This window comes from Lupinus angustifolius, chromosome LG16, assembly GCF_001865875.1.
Source record: "Lupinus angustifolius cultivar Tanjil chromosome LG16, LupAngTanjil_v1.0, whole genome shotgun sequence".
Lineage (NCBI taxonomy): Eukaryota > Viridiplantae > Streptophyta > Magnoliopsida > Fabales > Fabaceae > Lupinus > Lupinus angustifolius.
The window spans coordinates 4,354,697-4,379,867 of record NC_032024.1 but is presented as its reverse complement, the minus strand read 5'-3'; the positions used below and the strand labels follow the sequence as shown (position 1 = coordinate 4,379,867).

At 30.6% G+C, this 25,171-nt stretch overlaps 4 protein-coding genes across 6 annotated transcripts; 2 read left to right on the top strand and 2 right to left on the bottom strand.

Moving 5' to 3' along the window:
* On the top strand, positions 393-5,088 carry LOC109329902 (sugar transporter ERD6-like 16). Its single transcript, XM_019563792.1, has 18 exons — positions 393-887; positions 1,096-1,158; positions 1,252-1,341; positions 1,481-1,540; positions 1,651-1,716; positions 2,197-2,262; positions 2,357-2,432; positions 2,523-2,587; positions 2,849-2,941; positions 3,023-3,103; positions 3,190-3,274; positions 3,366-3,412; positions 3,671-3,733; positions 3,833-3,892; positions 3,998-4,051; positions 4,208-4,267; positions 4,647-4,761; positions 4,854-5,088. Exons 1-18 carry the CDS (start codon positions 675-677, stop codon positions 4,985-4,987), a joined length of 1,491 nt encoding a protein of 496 aa, XP_019419337.1. The 5' UTR covers positions 393-674; the 3' UTR covers positions 4,988-5,088.
* LOC109329905 (histidine-containing phosphotransfer protein 1) lies at positions 8,008-9,886 on the bottom strand. Of its 2 annotated transcripts, XM_019563794.1 has the most exons (6): positions 9,646-9,882; positions 9,417-9,547; positions 9,086-9,157; positions 8,729-8,800; positions 8,361-8,433; positions 8,008-8,273 (listed from the first exon to the last, which is right to left on the bottom strand). In XM_019563794.1, exons 1-6 carry the CDS (start codon positions 9,703-9,705, stop codon positions 8,214-8,216), a joined length of 468 nt encoding a protein of 155 aa, XP_019419339.1. In that variant the 5' UTR covers positions 9,706-9,882; the 3' UTR covers positions 8,008-8,213. The 2 variants fall into 2 exon arrangements, with proteins under 2 accessions (XP_019419339.1, XP_019419340.1); XM_019563795.1 differs by lacking the exon at positions 8,729-8,800 and having other exon boundaries at positions 9,646-9,886.
* Positions 13,334-17,885, bottom strand: LOC109329901 (receptor-like cytosolic serine/threonine-protein kinase RBK2). 2 transcript variants are annotated; one of them, XM_019563790.1, is made up of 9 exons: positions 17,731-17,885; positions 16,931-17,042; positions 16,228-16,627; positions 15,541-15,792; positions 15,217-15,371; positions 14,772-14,851; positions 14,522-14,657; positions 14,264-14,413; positions 13,334-13,942 (listed from the first exon to the last, which is right to left on the bottom strand). In XM_019563790.1, exons 1-9 carry the CDS (start codon positions 17,763-17,765, stop codon positions 13,742-13,744), a joined length of 1,521 nt encoding a protein of 506 aa, XP_019419335.1. In that variant the 5' UTR covers positions 17,766-17,885; the 3' UTR covers positions 13,334-13,741. The 2 variants fall into 2 exon arrangements, with proteins under 2 accessions (XP_019419335.1, XP_019419336.1); XM_019563791.1 differs by having other exon boundaries at positions 16,228-16,620; positions 16,933-17,042.
* Positions 21,634-22,879, top strand: LOC109329904. Its single transcript, XM_019563793.1, has one exon. The coding sequence runs from the start codon at positions 21,863-21,865 to the stop codon at positions 22,370-22,372; it is 510 nt and encodes a 169-aa protein (XP_019419338.1). The 5' UTR covers positions 21,634-21,862; the 3' UTR covers positions 22,373-22,879.

Here is a 25,171-nt window from a genome sequence, read left to right as displayed (position 1 = left end):
CCAAACATACCAACTAATTGCAGCTAATTATTTCATGCATTTTCATATATTATCTGATGATTACTATTTTTCCTTGCTTTATTTCAACATTCAAAACCAACTTTCTCATATAAGGCATCCCAAAAACTCAATCTACTTGATTAAGTTGTATAACATAAAGTTTTTTGGTACAATTGTATAATTATTTCTCATATAAGAATATAGAAAAATATCATGTTTAAGACCATTTTACATAGATACAATTGTATAATTATTGATTATCTATATATACATTCATGTTTCAATATTAAATGCCTTCTAATCTATGAATAATCATAAAGTGTGAAAAAAAGTTTGAGCATATAATATGTTCAAACAATGTTTTATCTACTTATTACAGAAAAGGGTTTGATTGGACTCATGTAGTCATCATCAAGTTACAGATTCATTCATTCCCACTTGGCATTGCAAATGTCTAATTTGACATGTGCACAAATTTACCATGCTATGCCATTTTTCTATTTCCCCATGAAACAGTGCAAGGCCAATATTGGAAACAAAATATAATGCAGTTTAAATATAATCCAACACAACATGGTTTTGCATGTACTCTTTAACAACATTATTCTTAAACTTCTAGGGGTGGTGCTTTTCTTGTATTTCTGTTTTATTGTCTCATATTGCTATTGAACAAAATGATAATTGAGCAGCACAAGGATGTTGAGAGTGGAGAATCCAGTGGGCTTAAGTATTTGCAAGAACCATTCATTCAACAAGGAGATGATGATGATTCTTCTGCTTCCAGTAATGAAGTTGGATCACATAAAAGTGTGGAAAATGGATCCATTGGAATGGTTCTGCTTAGCACACTTGTTGCTGTTTGTGGTTCTTTTTCATTTGGAACTTGTGTAAGTATCTTTAAAATAACTTTCACGACAACTTTTGCCTTTTGAAGTTGGAGTATACTTTGTCTCATTAAGGCAAAAATTATGGTAAAGTTGTGCACCTGGTTGTACAAATTGTTCTGAAAAATATAACAGCAATCACATACACACATGTGTGTGCCTATATATGTACTATTATCATGGTAAAAAGGTTAAGTTATTATTTTGGCAGGTGGGTTATTCAGCACCAACACAAGCAGCTATTAGGGCAGATCTTAATCTATCTCTTGCAGAAGTTAGTATTCTAGTTTACCCTCTGCATACATTTATACCATATATACCTCTCTCTTAAGGTTTTATTTTTTATTTTATTTGGTGGGTATGGCAGTTTTCCTTGTTTGGTTCTTTAGTAACGATTGGTGCAATGCTTGGGGCTATAACAAGTGGTCGAGTCACAGATTTCATTGGCCGGAAAGGGGTATGTATATATTTGACATCTAATAGTACCAAATAAATATATATTCTGAACCAATATGTGGTCTTTTTCCTTTTTTACTAAGCCTTAAATTTTCATGTCACACACACACACATATATATATATATATATATATATATAGGCCATGAGAGTTTCAGCAGGAATTTGTATTACAGGATGGTTAGCTGTTTTCTTCTCCAAGGTATGCATCTTTTGCACAATTAATAACTAATTCATTCTAAGAAAAGTTGTGGCAGGATAAGGAAATGGGTTATACTTATGTAGTTATGTTATTTTATGTGCTGCATGCAGAGCTCTTATTCACTTGACATTGGAAGATTTTTCACAGGATATGGAATTGGAGTTATCTCATATGTGGTAAATAATTGATAAATATAAAAATTTGTTTATTTTCATGCAGAAAGTTTTAGCCTATGCCTTTTAACTTGAGTTAATCTTGATCAGATGTTGGTCAAATACCAAAGAAACTAGAGGCTTATTTAAGTTGTTGTAATATTTTAAAATCAATTGCATTTTTTTTCATTTCAATCATATAGAACTAACTGCCAAACAAATATTGCTAATCCAAATAACTAATTTTTATTTAGTGATTTATTATATAAAAGTGATTTTTTACTCAACTCAAATGAACTAGAATATCTTAAATTGTTTTTAACACTTACATCCGGTATAGATTTCATTATTTATAATCATTATTTTTTGGGTGAATATATAATCATTAGTGAATTATCCATACAATCAGTTATTGTAATAATCTATTTTTTGCTAATCCCAAGAAAATTATATTTCATTTTCATTAAATATTTCAAAAATAATAAAACTTGGCAAATGGAACAGGTTCCAATATATATAGCAGAAATAGCACCAAAAAATCTTAGAGGAGGACTAGCAACAGCAAATCAGGTGATTGAATATTAAACATTATCAGTGTGCTTTGTTCTTTGATTGTGAATAATTGAGTTGAGTTTTGGCCTTAACTCTGATTATTGTTTTGCAGCTTTTGATTGTTACTGGAGCATCAGTTTCATTCTTACTAGGAAGTATCATAAATTGGAGAGTACTTGCACTAACAGGTAAGTAATAACAAAGCTTACAATTATTGGTTAAGGAATAAGTAATTATGGAGAAGGACTAATTGTTCTAACTTGGCTTGAAATTTGAAGGGTTGGTGCCTTGCATTTCCTTGCTAATTGGTTTGTGGTTTATCCCAGAATCTCCTCGATGGCTGGTAAACATTAAGCTAGAATCTAAGGCCAAAAGTGCTCCTTTTTTCCTACTTCAAAGGCAACAAATTTTATTATATAAGCACTTAACTAGTTGTTTGAAAAGGTTTATGAAAGTAGTTTATGATCTCCTTTTAAACTATTTTTAGCTTATTTCAAAATGTTTAACAGATAAGGATATGAAATAAGCTAAAAAAAATTATAAAAAGTTCATAAGTTTTCATGTGATATTATTTGATTTATTGAATACCATAACTTTTCTTTAGGCAAAAGTTGGTCGTGAAAAAGATTTTCTAATAGCTTTAAGAAGACTTCGAGGAAAAGATGTTGATATTTCTTATGAAGCTCAAGAAATTATGGTACATACCAAATTCTCTTAAATCATTGGATTCATAATCACATATTTCATGACCTGAACTATCTTATTTTGTTGCTAATAGGATTATGTACAAACTCTACAAAGTCTTCCTAAGATTGAGCTATTTGACTTGTTCCAAAGCAAACATGTGCACTCAGTAGTAGTAAGTAGCATACTTTTCTAACAAAGATTTAATCAATGTATGTAATTACTCAAAGGATTTTGTCTAACCAATGGTGAAAATTTCAGATTGGGGTTGGGTTAATGGTATGCCAACAATCTTGTGGAATTAATGGTATAGGATTCTATACAGCTGAAACTTTTGTTGCAGCTGGTAAGTTAGAACAAATACATGCTGATTATGAAAAATCAAAAGAAATGTGTTTCTCCTGTCTTATTTATTCACATATAACTTTGATTTGCAGGGCTATCTTCAGGAAAAGCTGGTACCATAGCCTATGCTTGTATTCAGGTATTGACCCCTCTACTGATTTTACTTCAATTAGTTATATAACTACATTAGGGTGAGTTTGGCGCAACGATAAGATTGTTGCTTAATGACTACGAGATCATGTGTTTAAATCCTAGAAACAGTCTCTATGCTTGTGTGACTAATGCTATATACATCTACCCCAAACTCCACTAAGTGAGAGCCTCGTACACTGAACCATCATTTTTAGTCATATAACTACATTATTGTGTTTGATATTCATATTACAATGCATGGCAGATTCCATTTACTGCATTGGGAGCCATTTTGATGGATAAGTCTGGAAGAAGACCTCTTATAAGGGTGAATCTATCTAGAAGCATTACTTCTTTATCAATAGCATCTAAAAGTAAGGGAAGATAAAAACTTTGATGCTTAACAAAAAGTCTTGTGTACATGCAGATTTCTGCAAGTGGAACATTCTTAGGCTGCTTCATTACTGGAATTGCTTTCTTTCTCAAGGCAAGTCTTTCTTCTAAATGTGACAACATATTTTAATATATTTTACCTCATACTTTGTGTTTGTGCTTCAATTCTAAAGTTCATTTTTTTGACTCTATGGAACAGTCTCAAAGCTTATTGCTTGAGTGGGTACCAACTTTAGCAGTTACTGGTGTTTTGGTTAGTTTTCTTTTACTACTTTTGATTATTTTCCTACTTTCTTTCCCCACTTTTTTTGAAGTTATTGGGTCAGTTCATGAGTTAACTATAAATTCCTTAAACTCAAATGTAAAATGACCTGAAATTCTGACATATTTTGGACCTTATTGTAATCAGATCTATATAGCAACATTTGCAATTGGGATGGGACCAGTTCCTTGGGTGATAATGTCTGAGGTATTTATCATTTGACACCATACACTAATCTTATCTCTACAACTACGTCAGACAACTTTTTACACAACATTATTTTTTATAACCCAAAGTTTGGATTATAAAAATCAAGGTTAAGGTTGTGGGAAACACATGCAAATATAGAAATATATTTTATTTTTCCTTCTTTAGACCCTGGAAAGAGGAAGTAACATTGATGATAGGAAAATTAAATAAATTTTCTACCAGAAAAAAATGTACCTACAAATAATGTGTAAAATGTCATTCTTAAATATAAGTAATACGAATGAATGATGACTAGTATACCGACTATGTATAAACCTTTACTTTGACGATGTATATATATTACACTCGTGTTCTAATACTAGTCTTAATGATGCAGATATTTCCCATACATGTGAAGGGAACTGCTGGAAGCTTGGTGGTTTTGGTAACCTGGTTAGGATCATGGGTTGTTTCATATACTTTCAACTTTCTAATGAGTTGGAGTTCCTCTGGTAAACACAGATTAAAAATCACAGTTAGTTATCATTCTTGTTTCAATCTCACAATAATTTGTAACATATTTATGTTTCTTGTTTTTGGACAGGTACATTTTTTTTGTATGCTGGATGTTCCCTCTTAACTATTCTATTTGTAGCAAAGTTTGTCCCAGAAACAAAAGGAAAAACACTGGAAGAAATTCAGGCATGCATTAATTCAGAGAGTAAGGAGCAATATTAGGCAGAAATATTCTGGACTTGGAGGATGGGCAAGGCATAAAATTACATATTGATGCTATATGAAGCTATGAATGAGTTGCATTGAAAATGAATTGAAACATAGAGTGAAAATGAAAGAAAAATAGATGTTACATAGTGAGTAGATTTTATTTTTGAGTGAATTGAAAGAAAGGAAGTATAGATTATAAGATTTGAATAAATTGAAAGTTAAATAGTTGTTACCTCGTGGAAAAAAGGTCTATTTTAAAATTTTGTATTCCATTTATTTGTTTGAGAAAGAGCTTTATTTCAATTTTAATAAGCAAATATATTATAGTTACAAAAGTTCAATCCATCACACATAGGCTTAAGGATATTACGGCATAACCATGAAGGTGAAGTCTAGACTTAAAAGATCAAATGAAATGATACATAGACAGATAAGGAAATCTCTTATGAATTCCAGGAAATTCATTTAATTGTTTTTAGGGGTAGAATACTCAAAAGTTTTACAATTAATTTTTGTGGTAATTGAAAATTGGACAAATAATTCAGAAAATTGAAATAAAAAAAATAAATTTTTTTAAGTGAATTAAAACAATAAGTCTTAATATTAATCTGACCTAAATGTTTAGAGATCCTGAGAAATAAACTTAATAAGTAATAAGAAGTAGGAATCATCATTCATAAAAAAATGACATATTGAGTTAATAAAATCTCTTAATAAAATATACATTATATTTTCAAGTAAACATAGGTTACATGAGCATTCTTGACAAATTGTGGTGGATGAGAAAATGAAAATTAGTCAGATTTTTAAGCCATGTGGATAGCAAAGGCTTATTATTATAATCTCTTCCACATGGCTTATTATTATAATCTCTATGCTAAGAAGCTTGGTGATCAGAATCAATAAGCTAAGGTTGGAAGCTTTGAAGAGCAAAGGAGAAAATGGAGTTTAATATAGGAAAATAGTGGTCCCTTTTCTCTCTCTTTACCAACTTAAGATAGAATATAATACTTAAAAGCAAAATGCAAGTGCAAAGTGCAAACTCACCACTATTTTGAAGCCCACCACCCCATTTGGCTACAATCTTGTATAGTTGATATTTAAGTTCTAATGTAATGCAATACATTATTATAAGTTGAGAAGTTTTATAATCCCACTCATAAATCATAAATATGCTTTACCACTCTTGTACATTCAACTTTTGTCACATAATCAATATATAACCGCAAAAATTATATATTTGATTGTGCTCCAATATAAAATGAATTGGTTTTGTGAATAATTATTTTCCTAGGAAAATAGTCAGTAAATTAAAAAAGTTTATATTGAAAATAACAAGACCCGGTTAAAAAAAAAGACCTGTCACATGGACACATGGTCATTAAAGCTTCATTTTATAACATAAATTGATAACTTTTTTATTATAAATGATAATATTATCTATATCTATATCTCTTTTTACTTTTGTATCTGCATGCATATAAAAAACATATCACAGAAATCATAGGTCACTAAACTATTGTCCATACACACTGCATTTTCCATATATATTTGCACAACTTTCTCAACAATGTTTAGCATAAAAATGAAAGTTGTTTGGAAGTACCAAAATAAATACATTAATTTAGTAATATAAGGTTCTGCTAAATTTTCATATAGATGAAAATGTCAATGATTCGATCATGCGATTTACTATAAAATAGATTAATTACTTACTCATAAAATAATAGATACTCTTGATTATACAAAAAATAGCAAAATAAATATTTTTTAATGATTTATATTTGTTTTCTCTTAGAAATACAAATGAAATTTCAACTAGAAGAATCAGCCCTATTATAATGCAAAAATTTGTGTTCAGACAAAATCATCTCAAACTTTATAAAAATGAATCTGAGAATATAAATATATTCAATCTTATCATTACAGACACAATTATTTCTAAGATTCCAACTCATAATACATCTAACCTTATATTTGAGGTAGTGTTGATGAAGTGACACCATTGTGTCTTTCATACATGTCTATCTTGCACTCATGCATCCTAAGAATTTCAATATAAAATGGAGCATTTGTGGTGCTACAGTAGTTGAAAAGAAAAGCAAGATTTGGGCGTTTACTTTCCTTTGTGATTTGGTCCATTAAGGAACAGACAAAGTGACAATGCCACCACATCCTGATTTGACAACTACAGAATCATATCTTTTCATCATTTCTCTTATCTTGCATATCAATTTATAATATTTATTTCCCATCTTTATCATTTTCTTATTCCATACTCATAAACTTACTTTACAACTCCATTACCTTAAACTACTAATTAATCCACCCCATCTCCATAATTCAATCAGTTTAAATTACAATTAGAATTAATATTCATCTTACTCTGCAAAAGTTGTTAGGAGTACTAATTTGACTCCCGAAAAACAAAGACCAGAATAATACTCAATAATCATAAATGTGAGTCAAAATAGTCATTGTTGGTTATAAAAAATACTAGAAAAGAATAGTTTGACTCCTATTTGATAGTATTGGAGACATTTTGACAATACAGATCAATTGTTTCCGACCTTGTCCTAAATCATGTGTCAATCGAATGAATTGTAATACCTACTAACAAATTTGAGTAGTGGAAAACATACATATTAATTTTTAGTAGGTGTCAAAGTTTTATTAGAACAGAACGGTCCGGGACATACTTTTAGGATAAGTGATTTTCATTCCTATGTTGAAGTTTTTAAAATTTTATATAATAAAACTGATACACACAAATTTTGAGAATAAAAAATAAGTCTTTACTCTTTCCATTATTTATGAATAAACGTGTTCATCAAAAATATCAAAATTATAATATTCCAATCACAACTATTTAGTTTTAGCATGCAATGTTATATTTTTTGAAGTCTATGGTCAACATATTTGTGAACCAAATGTCCATAGAGGCAAAGACTATATGGTATTCAAAGGACTGGTATAACACTAACAACATTATCACTATACTTTTTCAACTTCTTGAGGGAGAGAAAACAAGGCAAGTTCATTAATGCTATCAACTTTCATTAAGCAAGCAAGAGATTACAAATTATAAAGTGCTTTAACCAAGGAGATAAGTTAAGCAAGGTGAAAACTTCTCCCTTCATAAAAATCCATACATATTCACCATGGACATAAGATAAAAGAGATTCTTTAACCAAGGAGATAAGGATCACAATACAAGCATCTTTATAAATCAACCCTCTTAGAAACTCAGTTCAATCATAGGGATTGATCCACCAGCTGCCATAATCTGCTGCTCAAGCTGCAATAAACATCCACAAGTAAAACTTATGTTACAAATACAGAAAATAACAGAATGTTCTTGAGCTAAAGTTTTAGTCTTATTTACCCTGAACAATGTTTCAAGCTTATTCTTGGCAAGACAGTACTCTTGCTTCACTTGTTGCAGACATCTGAGGCACCTGCAGCAATTAAAATTTTTCCATGAAATAACCAAAATTTAGGTTCATTCCTCTAGTACTTTGGACTTGAGCTATTCCTACTTCAAAACCAAGGTCTTCAATTTCAATAGTGGTTATGTTGCGTTTACCAAAATTGTGAATAATTGGGGCAAAATGTTGTCAATGCTGCCATGATATGGCTGTTGAAATAGTCAAAATCGCAATATTGCGACTATAATTGTTGCTACAGGCAGCAACTTAATACCTAAGTCAAGTTATTAAACTTAATCAAGTTGCCTGAAGTTAAACAACTTACGCCTCTGTGTTTTGTTCCTCACAGAAGTTGCGGAAAGCAACGCAGCAATTCTTAACCCTTTGTGCACCTATGCTGTGGACCAGATATAAAAACTTGTCAGAAAACCAAGAATAGAAAGCATAGCAGAAAAAAGTGCTTATACAACATGGTTTCTCTTAATTAAGGTTCAGATCTAAGCTCAATTAGTCTTCAATTACTCTTTAAGAGTAAAACTCTGCTTGCTAGGAGTAAATAACCAATAGCTACAGTACAAAAGCATTGCATAGAAAAACCAAACAGAGCTTAATGATATAAAAATTAAAAATATGATTCTCAAAGTATCTTTTACATTAATGTTGCCTTTAATAAAAGTTTTACCTTGAGCTGCTACCCTTCAATTGGTGAACATGAGCATCAACTTTTTTGAAGTCAACACAACCTTTCTGATCTCTGCATATGAAAACCACAAAAACATGGAAAATCATGAACTTTTTTCCAAAGTGATCAATCAATAGTACATTAAATCTTTTCCATTAAACATCATTCTAAGAGACAATGACTAGTTTCTTAGGCTTAAAAAAATAATCCTTAGTAAATGTTTTGACACAAACTTGTAACATGAAAAATGTTTTTAGTAAAAGCCTAATGAAACAACCATATTAACATGAAAAAAATGTTTTTTTTCTATAACAAAGATACTAGTACTTACAGAGCAAAAGTGAGATCATCAAGAAGTCTCTCAGAATCTTCAAAGAAGAGAGAAACAACTTCAACCACAAAATCAGGGTTGTTCTCATCTTGTAGCTGCTGAAGTTGCAGAAACTGACCATCAAGGAAGCCCTAACAAAACAAGTAAAGACCCACAAAATCAAAAATTGAAAACAACCCAATAGATCCATCAAAAGTTTCAGAAAAACTGTTATGTATGTTTCATTTACCTCAGTGAACAAGGATTTGGTGTAAACTACCCACTGTCTTTGCATCTGACCCACTTCCATGTTGATGTGTAAGTAACACAAAATACAATACCCACTAAAGTTTGGGTCTCAAGTTTTGATTTTTGGAAGAGATTTTGATGAAAGGGTAATGTAATGTATTGGCCTAAGGGACAGAGTGGAGAGTGTACCACCCTTTTTATTCCCTTTGGGATTTGCGTATTCGCTTTCTAGGGAATAATTGGAAGGAATATTTTCACTTTATTTTTCTTATTGGTCCTTTTTTCTAACTAATATTGTTATTTGTTAGGATCGAGAATTACACAATAAAAAAAGATTTTCAATTATTGTGTAATAATAGGGTATTGGTTTAATACTAAAGTATATTACAATGCTTCGTACATCATTCAAGTTATTCTATAATCAATTATCAGATTAATCTTATGTGTAAGTTAAAAAATCTTACTATATATCTTAGACATCTACTTTATGCAAATTTAATGGTTCTAGTGATTAATTATTTAATGTTAATCATTATTTTTATATTGCTTGTTCAATAATTGTATTATTGAGGTAATTTCATTTGGAATCCACTCGGTAATATATCTGTTATTTAGTGATTAATAAAGAGATTTTTTAAGGCCAAATATATTATTGCGAGTATAAGGGATACTAAAAAAACTCATTTAAATAATAAGTAGCCGCATAGTCCTTATTAGGTAGAACTTGCTGTAAAATTAAGGGGACTAGTACACGAATTTGAGTATCTTGACTAAACATTTCTAATAGCACCAAACCATGACCAATAGCACAGTTTAGGTCCGCATTTTTGGTTCAGAGATAATTGTGATTGAGAATTTTAACACATGTTCGAGTAATAAGATACTTAGACTCACAATTTTTAAATATATAGATATAATGTTATGATGTCAAATATGATACTAAGTATTGATAGAAAAAAGCTAATATAATAATTATAATAATATCATTAAAAATAACTGCTATAATGATGACAAATAAATATCAAATATCAACATAACATAATTATTTAATCTAAAAGTTGAAAATGAATATAATAGCAATCAACAGATTAGTGGTAGAGGCACATTATGATCCAGAGCCAATGTTTAATGAATGATGATATATTCTCTTCTTAAATTATTTTCAAATCATCCTATCCCAATATAAAGTGATATATTGGAATGACAAACTTGTATTTAGGGATTAGTCTTTTACCTTGGTATATAAAAATACCAATATAAAATATGGAGATATTTAATATGTGATTTTATTCTCCGAATCTCTCTAGATATCATCTTTTGCATCCACCAAAGAACCATAGATAAATGAGATATTAAAAAATAATGCAACGTGTGGTTGTAGTCATTTGCAATGCACTTAGAATGGCATAAATCTTTTGAAGCATGAGCTTAGTAGCACCTCAATGTCATTGGGACACAAGGACCACAAAACAATATGGGCATCTGTCTTATTACTTTGATTTTATGAATATATATTTGATGTCTCAGATCTTATTTATACGTTGTTTTGCATCAAATAAAAAATATAATATATCAATTAAAAAATTTAAAATTTAATTATTATTATTATTTTTACTTCATTATGATAGACTTGAGAGTGTATGAGACGAGATTTGAGACAAAAATCATTATTACGATTTGACATGATTCTTTGTGATCCTTTCCCTTTGGGTCTGCCACCCTCTCCATTCTATACCCACAGACAAGTTGACTCACTATGAATTGGAAGGCTATCCTCACACCAAACATCTATATCATTGATTCAACATCAACTTTTGTATTTTTGTGATATAACTGAGCAAAAGTTTGTCTTGTCTTGGCATTTACTTGGTCAATCTTTCTAACAAAATACATGTATTCAACAAATAAATAGATTAATTGTTCCAAAATGATATCTTATTTCCCATCTCAGTCAATTAGATTGTACCATGTTAGTTTAAAAAATCAATGTTAAAAAATTGTGAAAATGATTTTTTGAATGACATGATAGTAGTAGTACAATCTAATTAGCAAAAGAGTAAACACACTAACACCCCCTAATTTTTAGTAAAATTATATAAATCACCCTTCACTTTTCTGCACTTATACAAACCTTCCATATTTTTAAACTTTCATTACATGGACTACCCATGCATAAGAAATAAGTGTAATTTTTTAAACAAAAAATGTGATAAATGCAATTAAGTTAAACAAAACATGATATATTGTGTAGACAAGTCTAAATAATATACAAATCAATGTATATTATTGTTTTTTTGTTAGAAAATGCATCAACAATTCTAAAGAAATATTGTTTAAATCGCTCTTATAATATAGTGTAACGAACCAAAAATAATAAAGAAATATTGACTCATGTATTATTTGGACGTGTCTCCACAATATATCATATTTTGTTTAACTTAATTGCATTTATCACATTTTTTGTTTAAAATATTACACTTATTTCTTATGCAGGATCACTGTAATGAAAGTTTAAAAATAGGGAAGGTTTGTATAGGTGTAGAAAAGTGAGGAGTGGTTTGTATAATTTCACTAAAACTCAGGAATGTTAATTTATTCTTATTAAAATGAGACAATATTTTGGAATAGTACATCTCTCTATTTTGTCTACTACTTAGTTGGTTAATCTATATGCATTTGCAAGTTGTCAACTTGCTAATATCTTTAACATCCCGTCCAAAATATGTTAACTATAATTGTTTGTCTACTTATATTAACGTGACAATAATATTTTATACACAGGGATTAATTTTTTATTTATAGAGTGAATAAATATTTTGGTTATAAGTGAATAATAACATTTGTTCTGAGTTGGTAATTGATTAATTAACATATATTTTTTAAATGTCTCAAACATTATCATTAACCTATAACTTAATTGCTTGCATTTAGTTCTTTTTCTCTCCCTAATAATAGTTGCTAAAAAATGTTTTTCCTATTTTCCTCCCGAATTTTGCTAATTCTTTTCGTCTTAGTTGCTCTTTGTTTCCCAAAAAAATGGTTGCTTATACTTTAATATAAGGACATGGAGAGTTGGTATGAACCTATAATGATTTATAATATAAGGTCAAAATAATATTTATCATTGATCATAAAATATGAAAAAAAAAACTAATTTAAGTTATATTTGATATTTTTAGGTACCATTTTATGTTTCTCAAACTTTCATGGACCAGATCGGTATATCTAAAAAAATTTGAGGTTATTAGTCAATCTTGAAAGCACTCAGTAAGATTTCTAACATGCCCTACAACTCCTCATACAGTAGCAAGGAAGGCCAGGAGATCCAACTATATACTCAGGATTATTATTTCCACCATGTGTTTAGGGAATGCCAAGTAGCTTCCCGACTTTATCTAAACAGAGAGGGTAGATGTACGCAGATTTATCCTCTCAATAAATGTATAATTATAAGTAAAAATGAAGGTATAATTATTAAAAAAATAGATGTTTATTTAGTAGAAGTCTTTTAATAAGCATACACCAATGACCAAACATAATTGAACTGTTAAAGAAGCAACAAAGCAGGGTAATGCTGTTCATCTGATTTGGACATAAAATCAGGCTAAGTGGCCAAATAGGACTTTATTAAAAGATAACCAAACATAATTAGACAACTTTCAAAGCTAATCAATTGATTAAATCAAACATTCAGTGGAATACATGTTCTAATTCTTGTGTATAAATCATTTAACATAACTTGCTTAACAAGAATTAAACATTGTCATGAAGTTTCCTTGCATAGAATTGCTAATGTTACATGACATGTCCAAATCCAATTGATAATTTATCATTTAAGACAACCATCCTAAATTGTTGTTAACTTTGGCACATAAATTACACTCTAACTTCATCAACATTTTGGTTAAATAATTTTTTGACAAACATTCACATTATGTTCTGTCTCACTGTCTTCAAAGCATGTTCTAGCCAGCTCTGGAATCCAAAATGGAATCAGTTACATGTTCTGTAAATAAATCACTTCAGCTTGTGTAGTTTCCAACTTTACATGCATCACAATTGGTACATTATATATCTGAACCATAAGGCCATAATATCTAGCTTTCATTGCTTTCTTTTTTAATAGAGTTAGAACCTAGAATAGTCTCCATGAATCTATCCCTATCACTCAAAAACTTGGTTGAGTTGTAATCTTCTGCATCATTCAATTCTACTGAGTATGTCCTTTGAAGTTTCGACTTCTGGCGTTCCTTCATCATCTTCAAACTCTCTTCTTCGCCTCTTAGTATCTTTAATACCTGCATATAATCACCAGCATTGTGTTAGGAAGATCATATTCCTCAAAGGGTTGATAAAAAAACTTGTGTATTCGTTTTCGTCGCCAAAGCCAAGCAAATGCTCAAAAGTTTAATCAATTTTGCACCTATGACTCCCCTTCACATACTTTTGAGATATGTGGTTAGGCACTTAGACTAACAAGAAAAGTCACATGTTGCAAGAAACTAGAAAACAAAGAGAAGTCAAATATGCTTGTAAAAGCCAACATGCTCTAGCAATCTAGCTCAACATGTAGTAAATAAAATTTCTCCAAATATGTGATATGTTATAAAAGGACATGCCTGGTTCATGTACGGTCGATGAACCGAAGTCTGCTCTATACACAGAGAAGCTGTTAAGATTACATGTTTCATCTGCACTTCATCATAAGCATTAGCCAAAGTTGGATCAACAAGCTCTTTGATGTTGTTTGCAGATAGCAAAGGTTTGGCCTGCAAAAATATATTTTTAACAGACTACATTAGAATTGGTTTTCAATAACAATATTGATAAGAAAATGGTTATTATTTAGTTATGGTTATATGCAATGGTAGACCTACCCACATCACAAGACTTTTCTGTGAACTATCCAAAGCTTGTCTTCCAGTAATAAGCTCCAATAATAGCACACCATAAGCATATACATCAGTTTTTTCATCAACTATACCATGCATGAAGAATTCAGGTGGAATATAGCTGTTGTGATAGCAATGATTATTGCAAAAGGATAGAAAATAAAGAGTTAAAAAGTGAATTAGAAATAGTTAAATGAACACATGAAAAACTTTTCAAGATGTTAAATGTACAAACCCAAAGGTGCCTTCCACTTTGGAGACAGTATGGTGAGTCCATTGGTCAGGCAACCATTTTGAAAGCCCAAAATCAGATATCTGGTGTAAGATTTAAGTTAGAATTTGTATCATCAATATTCTCATCTACCTAGTTAAATTAAGAGTAAATACTCATTTCAGTTTCTTGTGTTTTTCGATCTTACCAGTTTAGTCCCTCAATAATTGAAAAACTGAAATGGTCCCAAAAATTTTAAATATAGGTCAAATTAGTCATTTTTAGCATGTTTTACAACCCATACTAAAGACTAATTTGACCATAAAAAGAACTAATTTGACCCACATATGAAATTTTTTGGAACCATTTTGTTTTTTTCAATTTTTAACAATTGCTCAAAAATACCAACAAAAGTATATTAGAAGCAACAATTGCTGAAAAATGCATGTTGCATAATCACATTTATTACCTGAGGCTCAAAATTCTCTGAGAGGAGTATATTAGAAGCCTTGATATCTTTGTGAATAATCCTTCTTTGACATCCCTCATGCAGATATTGGAGTCCCTCAGCAGTCCCCATAATAATCTTAAACCTTAGGCTCCAATTCAGTTTTTCTCTAGGTCCTAAAATCATGTAAGGGAAGAAACCAATTAATTTTATTCGAAATGTTTGACATACCATCAAGGTTTCAAACTGCGGACCGCATCACCATATGTGGCAGCAATACTAAAACCTTGATGGTCCCGAAACCATGCAACTGCGACTACAATCACAATTTATAACTACGCATACCATAAAGTATGGATGATAGGCTGCCATGTGGAGACAACTGAAGAACAAGAAACATTCCACCTTCAACACCATATCCAATCAATCTAGCAATATTTGGGTGGTCCACATGCACAATTATGCCAAGCTCAGACAAGAAATCTGCAGTCATTTCTTCTTGGCTCCCTCTTGTGAGCCTTTTAATGGCAACAAAGTTTCCATCTTCCAATTTGCCTAAGTAAACCTCAGCATAGCCTCCCTCTCCAATCAAATTGTCTTCACAAAAAGAAGAAAAAATACAGTAGCATATTAGCCTAGCAAGCATGATAATCAACATTTCCATGAAAACACAAAAAAGGATTCCTCCATATATATAATTACTTGATAAAAGTTTGAAAACAGAATATTAAGGTCTATTTGGTTTGCCAAAACATTTTTTTGCAAAAGCTAGATATTGTTTTTTTTATCATGTTAAACATTGAAAACAACATTATGTTTTTATCATTTTCACTGTTTCGAGTACAACAGTAAGATTGTTGCAGCCTTACGGGTGGGAGCCTCATGCTTTAGGCCGCCCTTTTATTGTTTCGATCACAAACCTTTGTCTTACAAAACAAAATGAAAACAATGTGGTATTACTTAAATTATTGATAAAAAACAACAAAACTGGAATCAGGATTTAAACTTCTAAGGAAAAATAGGATTTCATACCATGGCTAAAGTCATTGGTTGCAGCCTGAATCTCAGAGAGGGTGAAATTTTTCCAGGAAGATTTAAAGCAGCAAAACTCACTATCCAAAGATGATTTGAGAGCAGGAGAACTAAGAGAAGGAATCAGGTCCTCCCTTATTCTTTTACTCTTTCTCCTTGTTAACTTTGGAACATTTTTAAGTGGATGAAAAGTATGAAAGGGCATTTGTGATCCTTTCTTCAGTAATTTAAAGAAACCTTGACGCCACTGATTATTGTTAGTGCCTCTCAAATCATGCTGACCCTCAGAATCAGAGGTACTGGCCCTTGAAGAAGGGGTTCCTGGCTCTAGAGTTCTAGGACTAGAGTTAAGCTCAGATTGGTGCTGCAATTCAATATCTAAGCCTCCCAAATCTAATATGTTATTCATTCTAGTATTAGCATAATATCATTAAAAATGAATATCCAATTTGGTTGTTATAGATTTGCCACTATACCACTTTTATCCAAATTAGTACTCAAAAATCGAAATTGTGTATCAAAATAGTCTCTGTCAAAGATTATAAAAGATGTTGAAAATGACTAATTTGATTCACATTTGATTTTTATGACCACTATTTTAGATTTTTCGGGGACCAAATTATTACATGCATAAATTTTAAGGTACAGATGTATCAGTAATTAAAAAAAACTATCTTAAAAGAGTCAAGTTCCACATGTTTATACCAATGTTTGAAAATGTTTCAGAAAATCCAATTCTTGGTCTTCTTCCTCTTACAGAATAGTTCTCCTTTTTTAGTTGTTGTTTCTTTTCTGAGCTGTGATGGTTGTCATTGCTGCAAATATAATCTTCTTTTTGTCAGAAAACAACATAAAAACCTGACACAATGGAAAAATCCTAAGAGGCTAGAAACAAATTCTGATAGAAATACAAGATTGGACCAACTACTCACAATAATAATGTAGGAACAAACCAAAAACAAATATGTAGGACAAAGACAAAAGTATATGTCCCTAAAAACTTAAATGTAACATCAACACATGGTTCAAATCTTGCAGTGCAAGGAATGAAGACACATGAAATTTTGCATGTAATAATAATGTAAAAAAAGGAGATAGTATTTACTTGTTTATTCCTTTGAAGGCCATTGACACGTTAAATAGATTTTGTCAAGGAAAGTTTAATGATAAGTGTAGGTTATAGAAGAACATGAGAATTTAAAAGCAGAAATTGACAGAATAACATATATGAGATATGAAAATATGACAAAAGTGACATGAAATAACAAATTAAACCATAGTTATTGAATACTTTGTTCCTTACTTTTACATCATTGTTTTTATTATTACAAGACATTCTTTAATATAAACTTGGTCACTGTCAGAATAAATTATACAAACTATGAATTAGACACAATATATGGCATGCAAAATGGACCTATTATAGTTCCATGATACTAATGAAAAACAAAACTTTTTCTTCAAAAAAAAGAAGATGAATGGAAAGGAATGTTAATATTAAACCTGGGTGATGGTTTTGGTTCTCCATCATCGTTCATGGTAGCATTGCCAAGACGAGTCTGAGAGAACCAAAATGAGAATGAAGCACAAAGATAGAAGGAATTAGAATGAGAGAGAAAGAAAATGAAAAGAGAGACATGAAAGTAGTGGTTGGCATGATTTTCCTAACATGAATATTAAAACGTTGTGATTAACTTTTCACACCGATTTTTTATGCACAAAAAACGGCTTTAGGCTCTTCCTTCTTAATCCAAATATATTGAGTTTTCTTCTCCCTTTATATTAAAGGAATTAAAATATTAAATGAAACACAAGTTGGTGCAAAAATACTCATTTTTAAGAAACAAAATTCGTTGATGAACTGATGCTGTTAGAAATGGTGTTAGCTGGTGTTAGTAGCTTGTCATAAAAGGATTTTATGTAACATCTGAGGTGAGTTTGGATTAATTGTGTTAATCTGTTTTGCTTTTTGGATTATATGAAAATAATGGTATAAAATTGTAAAAATAGGTATAAAGCCACAAATTTATGATCATCACAAAGATATAACGAAGTTTTAAGTTGGATTGTCTAACATAATATTTATCTTTTAATTGGACTTAGAAGTATAGCTTGAAGCATATTCTGTCACACTAACTTAAAAAAAATATCTATTAAATTTTCAATAACCTTTAACTCAATGTAGAGACACTAGCTAGATAAACCATTGCTTTCTGATGCAAAAAGCCAGCCTTCAAGGGAAAATGTCTTGGTTTGAAGCAAGACAGGTTTAAAAAATTGAAGGAAAATAAATAATGGTTATTTTATTTGTTGAGACATTTTTTTGATACTACGAAAGGTTAAATTTATAAGGGTATCTCCTCACCTTATAAGTTTAACCCTTAACATTTTAATTATCTTAGAAATCTAACGGACTTTACACTATTAGATTAATGTCTTATTGGTTTATTTGTTAAGACATTGGAATGTGGAATCCCAGTTTTGGCTTCCTTCTTTTGGAAACCATGAGTTAATGACATCATAAGCAAATTATTTTCATGCATGTGAGTTGTGACCCAATCCGAGGAACCTTGACATCTGGCCACTTTCTTCCTCAAACTTTCTAGTGTCTCGTGTAGTTTTACACATACAAGGAGAGGACAATTAATTGAAATTTAGATACAGATTATATAAAAAAGATACCTCTTTGGTTTGTTTATGGGAATTCAGTTCCTTAACATTTGTCAAAAATTCACCAAACTGCACACTGGACCCAGGCTGAGATGTGGAACTAGTGATACTTGCTTGACTTTGCAATTTAGCAGCAATAGCTCTTCCCTATACCAAACCAAATGTTACATCCATAATATCCTCAAAACAAATAGCATATTTAGCTAGTACTATCATGGAAAATTCAGACATCATAATAAATATTTAATTTCATACCAGACTAATGATTAAGCATAGACAAGATCACAAAGAATTTTATTTATTTTAATTTTAATGGGTCACAAAGAACTTCTTAATCACATTGGACTATAAAATAATCATGAAGAGTAATGTAAAGTTGTATACACAATCAACTCATCATAAATGATGGCATGAGAGTTAAATATTCTTCATCTACCTACTAATTAAATCGATGGACAATTGAGTATCCTCATATTTGTATATAGACACAAATACAAAATTGTTCTTAGTTTTTATGTGAATGATATAGCTCTTGTTTGGTGTGGAAGCAGTTGGTTGGAATCTTCTTGAAAGGGATTTCGATGTTGAGGTTAGTATAAGTGTATCTTGTATATAGAGAAAGTAGAGTGAGAATACATAAGAGTAAGTAAGTCTCTATTTATATGTTGTTCTCTCTATTTATATAGAGAGGACCGTACTCCAAAATAGGTACTTTAATCTTGATGATACCTTTGTCCAAATTGACAATATGTGCTTTAATCATGATGAACTGTCTTATCTTACTTTTGCTTAGACTTTCTTTGTTGCAGACCTAACATGTCGTCTGCATAAGGAGAACTTGCATTGTTTAGGCGGTGCAATCAATCCTTTGGTGTATAGGAGGATTTTTCAGCTTCTCAGGCACCGACTCAATCAACTATATCTTGTCGTTGTCATTTTTCCCATATATAGGCCGATCACCCGGATATGATCGACAATCATGTTTACCATGTTTGTACGATAATTGACATAATTCCTATTGGTGGGATAGTATTAACCGATCTAAACAATAAGATGGAACAATAGCTATTAACTAGTAAAGAGAGATTAATTGAGGAAGGAAAAGACTCACTTTTTTAGAAAATAGATTATAGATGAATAGTTTTCTTACATTAACGCATGACTAATTATTCATATAGTATTTATTATTAACTCTTGAGTAAAATACTATAATAAATTATGTATGATAATGTCAAAACTTCATTAGTGCACATATACTATAGTCATTTTTTATTTATCTTTAAAACTTGATTACATATTAGAAGATTATTTTGTAAAATCTTGCTTCAAGTGATTTTGATATTGTGGAGAAAAAAACTAATAGAAACCCCAATAAGAGAATAGAGTTTAATTTAAAACAATAGTAAAAAAAGTATATGGAAACAATTAAAAAAAGATGGTGACATCAATATTTTTTCATTTACATATTTTATAATATTAGTGTAATATTTATGCATTGTCAATGTAAAGATTTATATATAATAAGCAAATCATCTATCATCCATTTATATTACTTTTTAAAAAACAATAATAATTAAAAATAAATAATAGATGATACAGTAATAATATATAAAACTCATACACAGTGGATACATATATATTTTTCTCATATAATAAACCATCATGATATATCATTTAATACATATGGCCGACTGAGCTACTATTTTTTTGGGGTACATAATCCTCCTATTATGTGAGATATGCCATTTTGTCATAATGTAAACACAAATGTCTCCTCTATATATTCATCTCTAAAATAATGTTGGCAATACTTTTCAAATTATCATATTCAAAAGTTTCTAAAGAAAAATAAAATTAGACATAACTATAAGCAGTTAAAACTTAAAAACTTAAAATTTTAAGATTTCCTTATACTAGTTTTTCAAAAATATGCCAGTAAAGTCGTTTTTGCTAGTAACGATTGAAGATTTTTTTTTTAACAATAATATGCAGTCGAGTTTGAACAGTTGACTGAGAGGATAAGTATTCCACGGTGAGGTGTTATCTTTATAGTTTTTGCTTCGCCAAACCAACCCATTCTTTTCTAAAATATATAATTTTTTGTTGCAACTAGGAATTAGCAAAGCTGCAAGCACCATTTTAATATTTCATAGCTTTAGCAAATTGTAGGTGATCTGAACTTAAGAGCAACCTTTTATTATAAAAAAATTTATTACGTAGATCCTGACACTTTAAGCGTTTTTCATATTATTAACTTATCATCTATTCATCTATTATTTATATGTTAATCATCTAAATTCTTAAATAAAAATAATACAAATTAGTGATAATATATTATTATATAAAAAAGTTTACACATATAATCCTCCGAGGTTAAACTCGTTGAAATTGGTAAATTGCAGTATTATTAGACAACCTCACCTGGACCACACCGAAATTAATAACTTCCACGAAACCGGTTCAATGACAATGACAACTTACCCTTATCAGATGACGCCGTTACCTTACCTCAGCTTCGATACCCAACCGAACCAAAAAACACCACTCAAGTTGCGTGCTCCGAACCAAATACTAACGTTAACCGTTTACACGACCACCTCAGAAACAGAAAGACCCATTCTGGTCAGAACACACCACCTGTCCCTCACTTTCTCTCTCTCCTCTCTCTCTCTCTCTCTTCAATTATCATTATCACGTGTAATCTATTTCTCTTCATCTATATATCACCCTCTTTCTCTCTTCAATCAAACCCAACCAGTTCAATTTATTTCATTTCTATTTTATTATTTCCACTATCCCTCTTCTCTAATTTGTTTTTTGAGGAGGGAAGAGAAGAAAACAATAATAGAAGTAGAAAAAACCCTTCTAACAAGGAATTCTTTGTTTTTAGATCTAAACGCTCATACCCATTTACCAAGTTTTGATTTTTCACCCCTTCTAGTTCTTCCTGTTAATTTTCATCATCATGGGTACGGAGGTTTTGCGGCCACAGGATTATTTCATTGAACGAATCGGAAATCCGCGGCCGTCGGTGTCGGCGTTTTCACGGCGGAGGAGTAACTTCAACGACCATACTTACAATCACAATCAGAACCACGTGTCTACCTACGTCAAGCCTTCACGGAAACCGTTGGTTCGACCCGATCCGAAGAAACGGGTCGAGAAGAAACCGAGTTCCGATGATTCTAAAATGGTGAGGAGAAGTGGGGTTGTGATGGAGAAGGTGGTGATTCTCCGGAGGGGTGAGTCGCTGGATTCGAAGATTAAAAGCGAGGGGTTGATGAAGGAAGGTGATTTTGTACCCGACCCGGATAGAATACCCGGTTGTGATATTTACGCCGGTTCTGCTTTCGCTATGTCGCCGTCGCCCAGCGCGCTTCCTCTGCCGTCTTTTCATAAGAAAAGTTCGTCGTCGCCGGCGGTGATTGTTGACTCCGCCACCCGGGATCTGAGGCGCCTGCTCCGGCTTGAATAAACATAAAACGGGTTTAAATTCTGGGTTTGCGAGTTGGGGGTTGAAGAATAAGAGTATCTCTAAGTTTTTTTTTTTTTTTTTAATCCAAAACTCAACTCGTAAAATGACATGTTTTTAGAGTCATAACCTGACCGTGATTTTTTAAACGGAAGGGTGATTCTGAAATTGGGGGAAAGTTGGGGGACAAAAATGTTAAAGAAATGAAGTTTGGAGTAGGGTATGTCTATGAGCTTATGTTGTTAAGTATGTAACATCAAGCATGTGTGGTTTTTTAAGGGGAAAGTTTAGGTTTTAATCTCAGCTTAGGATGGGAAAATAATAAATTAAGAGAATAAAAAGAAGGAGAAAGTGAGGGTAGGATTGTAAAATCAGGAAAGTATATGGGTTAGAGTTAATGGGAGTTAGAAAAAATGGTTTTCTGCTGTTTTGAATTTTGGAGAACCTTGTACCCTTTTTTGTTGTAAAGTAAAATTATTAAATATGGGAAATTGGGGCAGATTTCGTTAATTTTTATCTCTGACTCTGCTTTATATTTCCTGCTTTTTTATTCTGTTTGATCGGGAAATGAGAACCTATAAGAGGATGAAGAGATAATAGATAAAAATTATTATATGATTGGGGGAGAAAATCGGCCATCTAATTTGAAACACAATAGGGTGAATTAATACAAGTGAGTTCTATAGAAATTAATGTTGTACCAATCCAAACATGTGACTGAATCTGCAGAACCAGAGCATGGAATGACCAAACCCTACCTAAATAAGGTTTACTAGAAAATTAAAAGAAGAATCAAAGTGATTTGGGTAAGCAACATCATATATTTTCATTAATACAAGATAGAATTTAGGATATAGTTTGATGCTAAATCCTAATTTTGGACCACACCAGTATTCACATATTCAAACATCAAGTGAATAAATATAGTATAAAAATGAAATATGAGATGTGAATGGTTTACTTCAACTAAGTTTGGTTAAGCTATAAAGGAAAAGGCACCTTGATGATGTGTATAACTATCTTCATAGAATAATTTGAATGTATTCATTGTTTAACATTATCTCTTATTTTTCTATCTTATTATAAAATGAAAAAAATAATAAAACACGTATTATAAAAAAGACACATCAAATAATGAGTGAATTTAAATAAATAAATTATCTCCCCACAAAACAAAAATCAAGCTATAACAAACAACACTTACACCGAAAAAAATTTGTGACTATAAATTAAGGCTAAGGCAGCAAAAGAAAAATGGTAGATACATATCATGCCTATAATTTCTCAAAAAATATAAAAAGGAAATGGTATATGGGGCATGGGGCTGGGGTTATGGCAATGCAGTGATAACAGTGAAGATGAAAAAGAGACGATAGATATCTCATAATATCAATAACATGTTAGTATAATAGTTATGAACACCTATTTTTGTCCGATCTAGAAAAAACCCAAAACATTTAAAAAAAAGTAAAAAGGAAATAATATTAAATAATAATACCAAATATATGTTGATAGAGTTCCAAAATTTATGTGACTATGTTAACTGAAATTTCAAAAAAATAATAATAAACAAATCAATGTTCTTAAGGTTCCTTTAAGTGATTGGATTAACTGAAAATTTAAAAATGATAATAAATAAATTAATGTGGTTAAAGTTCCTAAATCTAAGTGATTAGGTTAAACAAAAATTAAAAAATAATAATAAATAAATCAATGCGGTTAAGGTTCCTAAATCCAAGTGATTATGTTAACCAAAAGTTTAAAACTAAATTAAATTAATTCAAAAAAAATGATTTTTTAGAAAATAAAAATTTGAATTACGAATGAGCCATTATAAGCCCACATTCTTCTACTATCTATACAAGAATGCATTGAGCTAGCATTATCACAATATTGGACATCTTCCTTCTTTGCCACTTGGATTTTTAGAGGACAAAATTGTAAAACCAAATTTTTTCACTTAAAAAAGTTCAAAAACCAGAAGTCTGCCACATTACCAGAAGTTCCAAAAGTCCTTTTGCATATCTAAACACATCTTTTTTGTCTGCCACACCTTATTATTCAAGGTTATAATAATAAATAAGATTTAAAAATAATAACACTATTTTTCTTGAAGTCTGCCACGTTAATTTAAAGTTTATGCTCTATTTTTGTGCATATCATCTTAATATACTTACCATTCCACGTTTTCACTTCCCAACCCTCATCATTAAAGAAAATTGTACCATTCCAATAAGTCATCCTTATTTTATTAAACTAGCAAGTTACCCGTGCATTTGCACGAGGCGATATTTTTTGCCGCATGATTAAGAACACATATTACATGTGCATTTATGATTAAGAATATGTATGTTGCTCGTACATTCGCATGGTTAAAACCATATATGTTACCAATGCATTCATATTGTTAAAAATTATTAATTATATATAAAATCATACGGTCAAACCATACGATTTAACTGTTTAAATCGGATAAACTTAATATGGGTCATCTACTGGTTTAACATTTTGCTCGACTTTCTCAACATTGTTTTTTATACATACATAACATGATATAGTTAGTAGTATCCTATTAATCAAAAAAATCATCAATAAATTTATAAGATTCTAAAATAAGATTAGTATAAAAATAAATATTATTTAACTCTAAAATAGCTACAAACAATATGTTATGATTCATATTATTATTTTAATATTGCTATAGTAACATTATATTTTAATATTGTATAGGTAATCATATTCCTTTTATTTTTAAATAAATCACATGTCATGAGGGCTTGAGAGATTGACACATGTCATGAG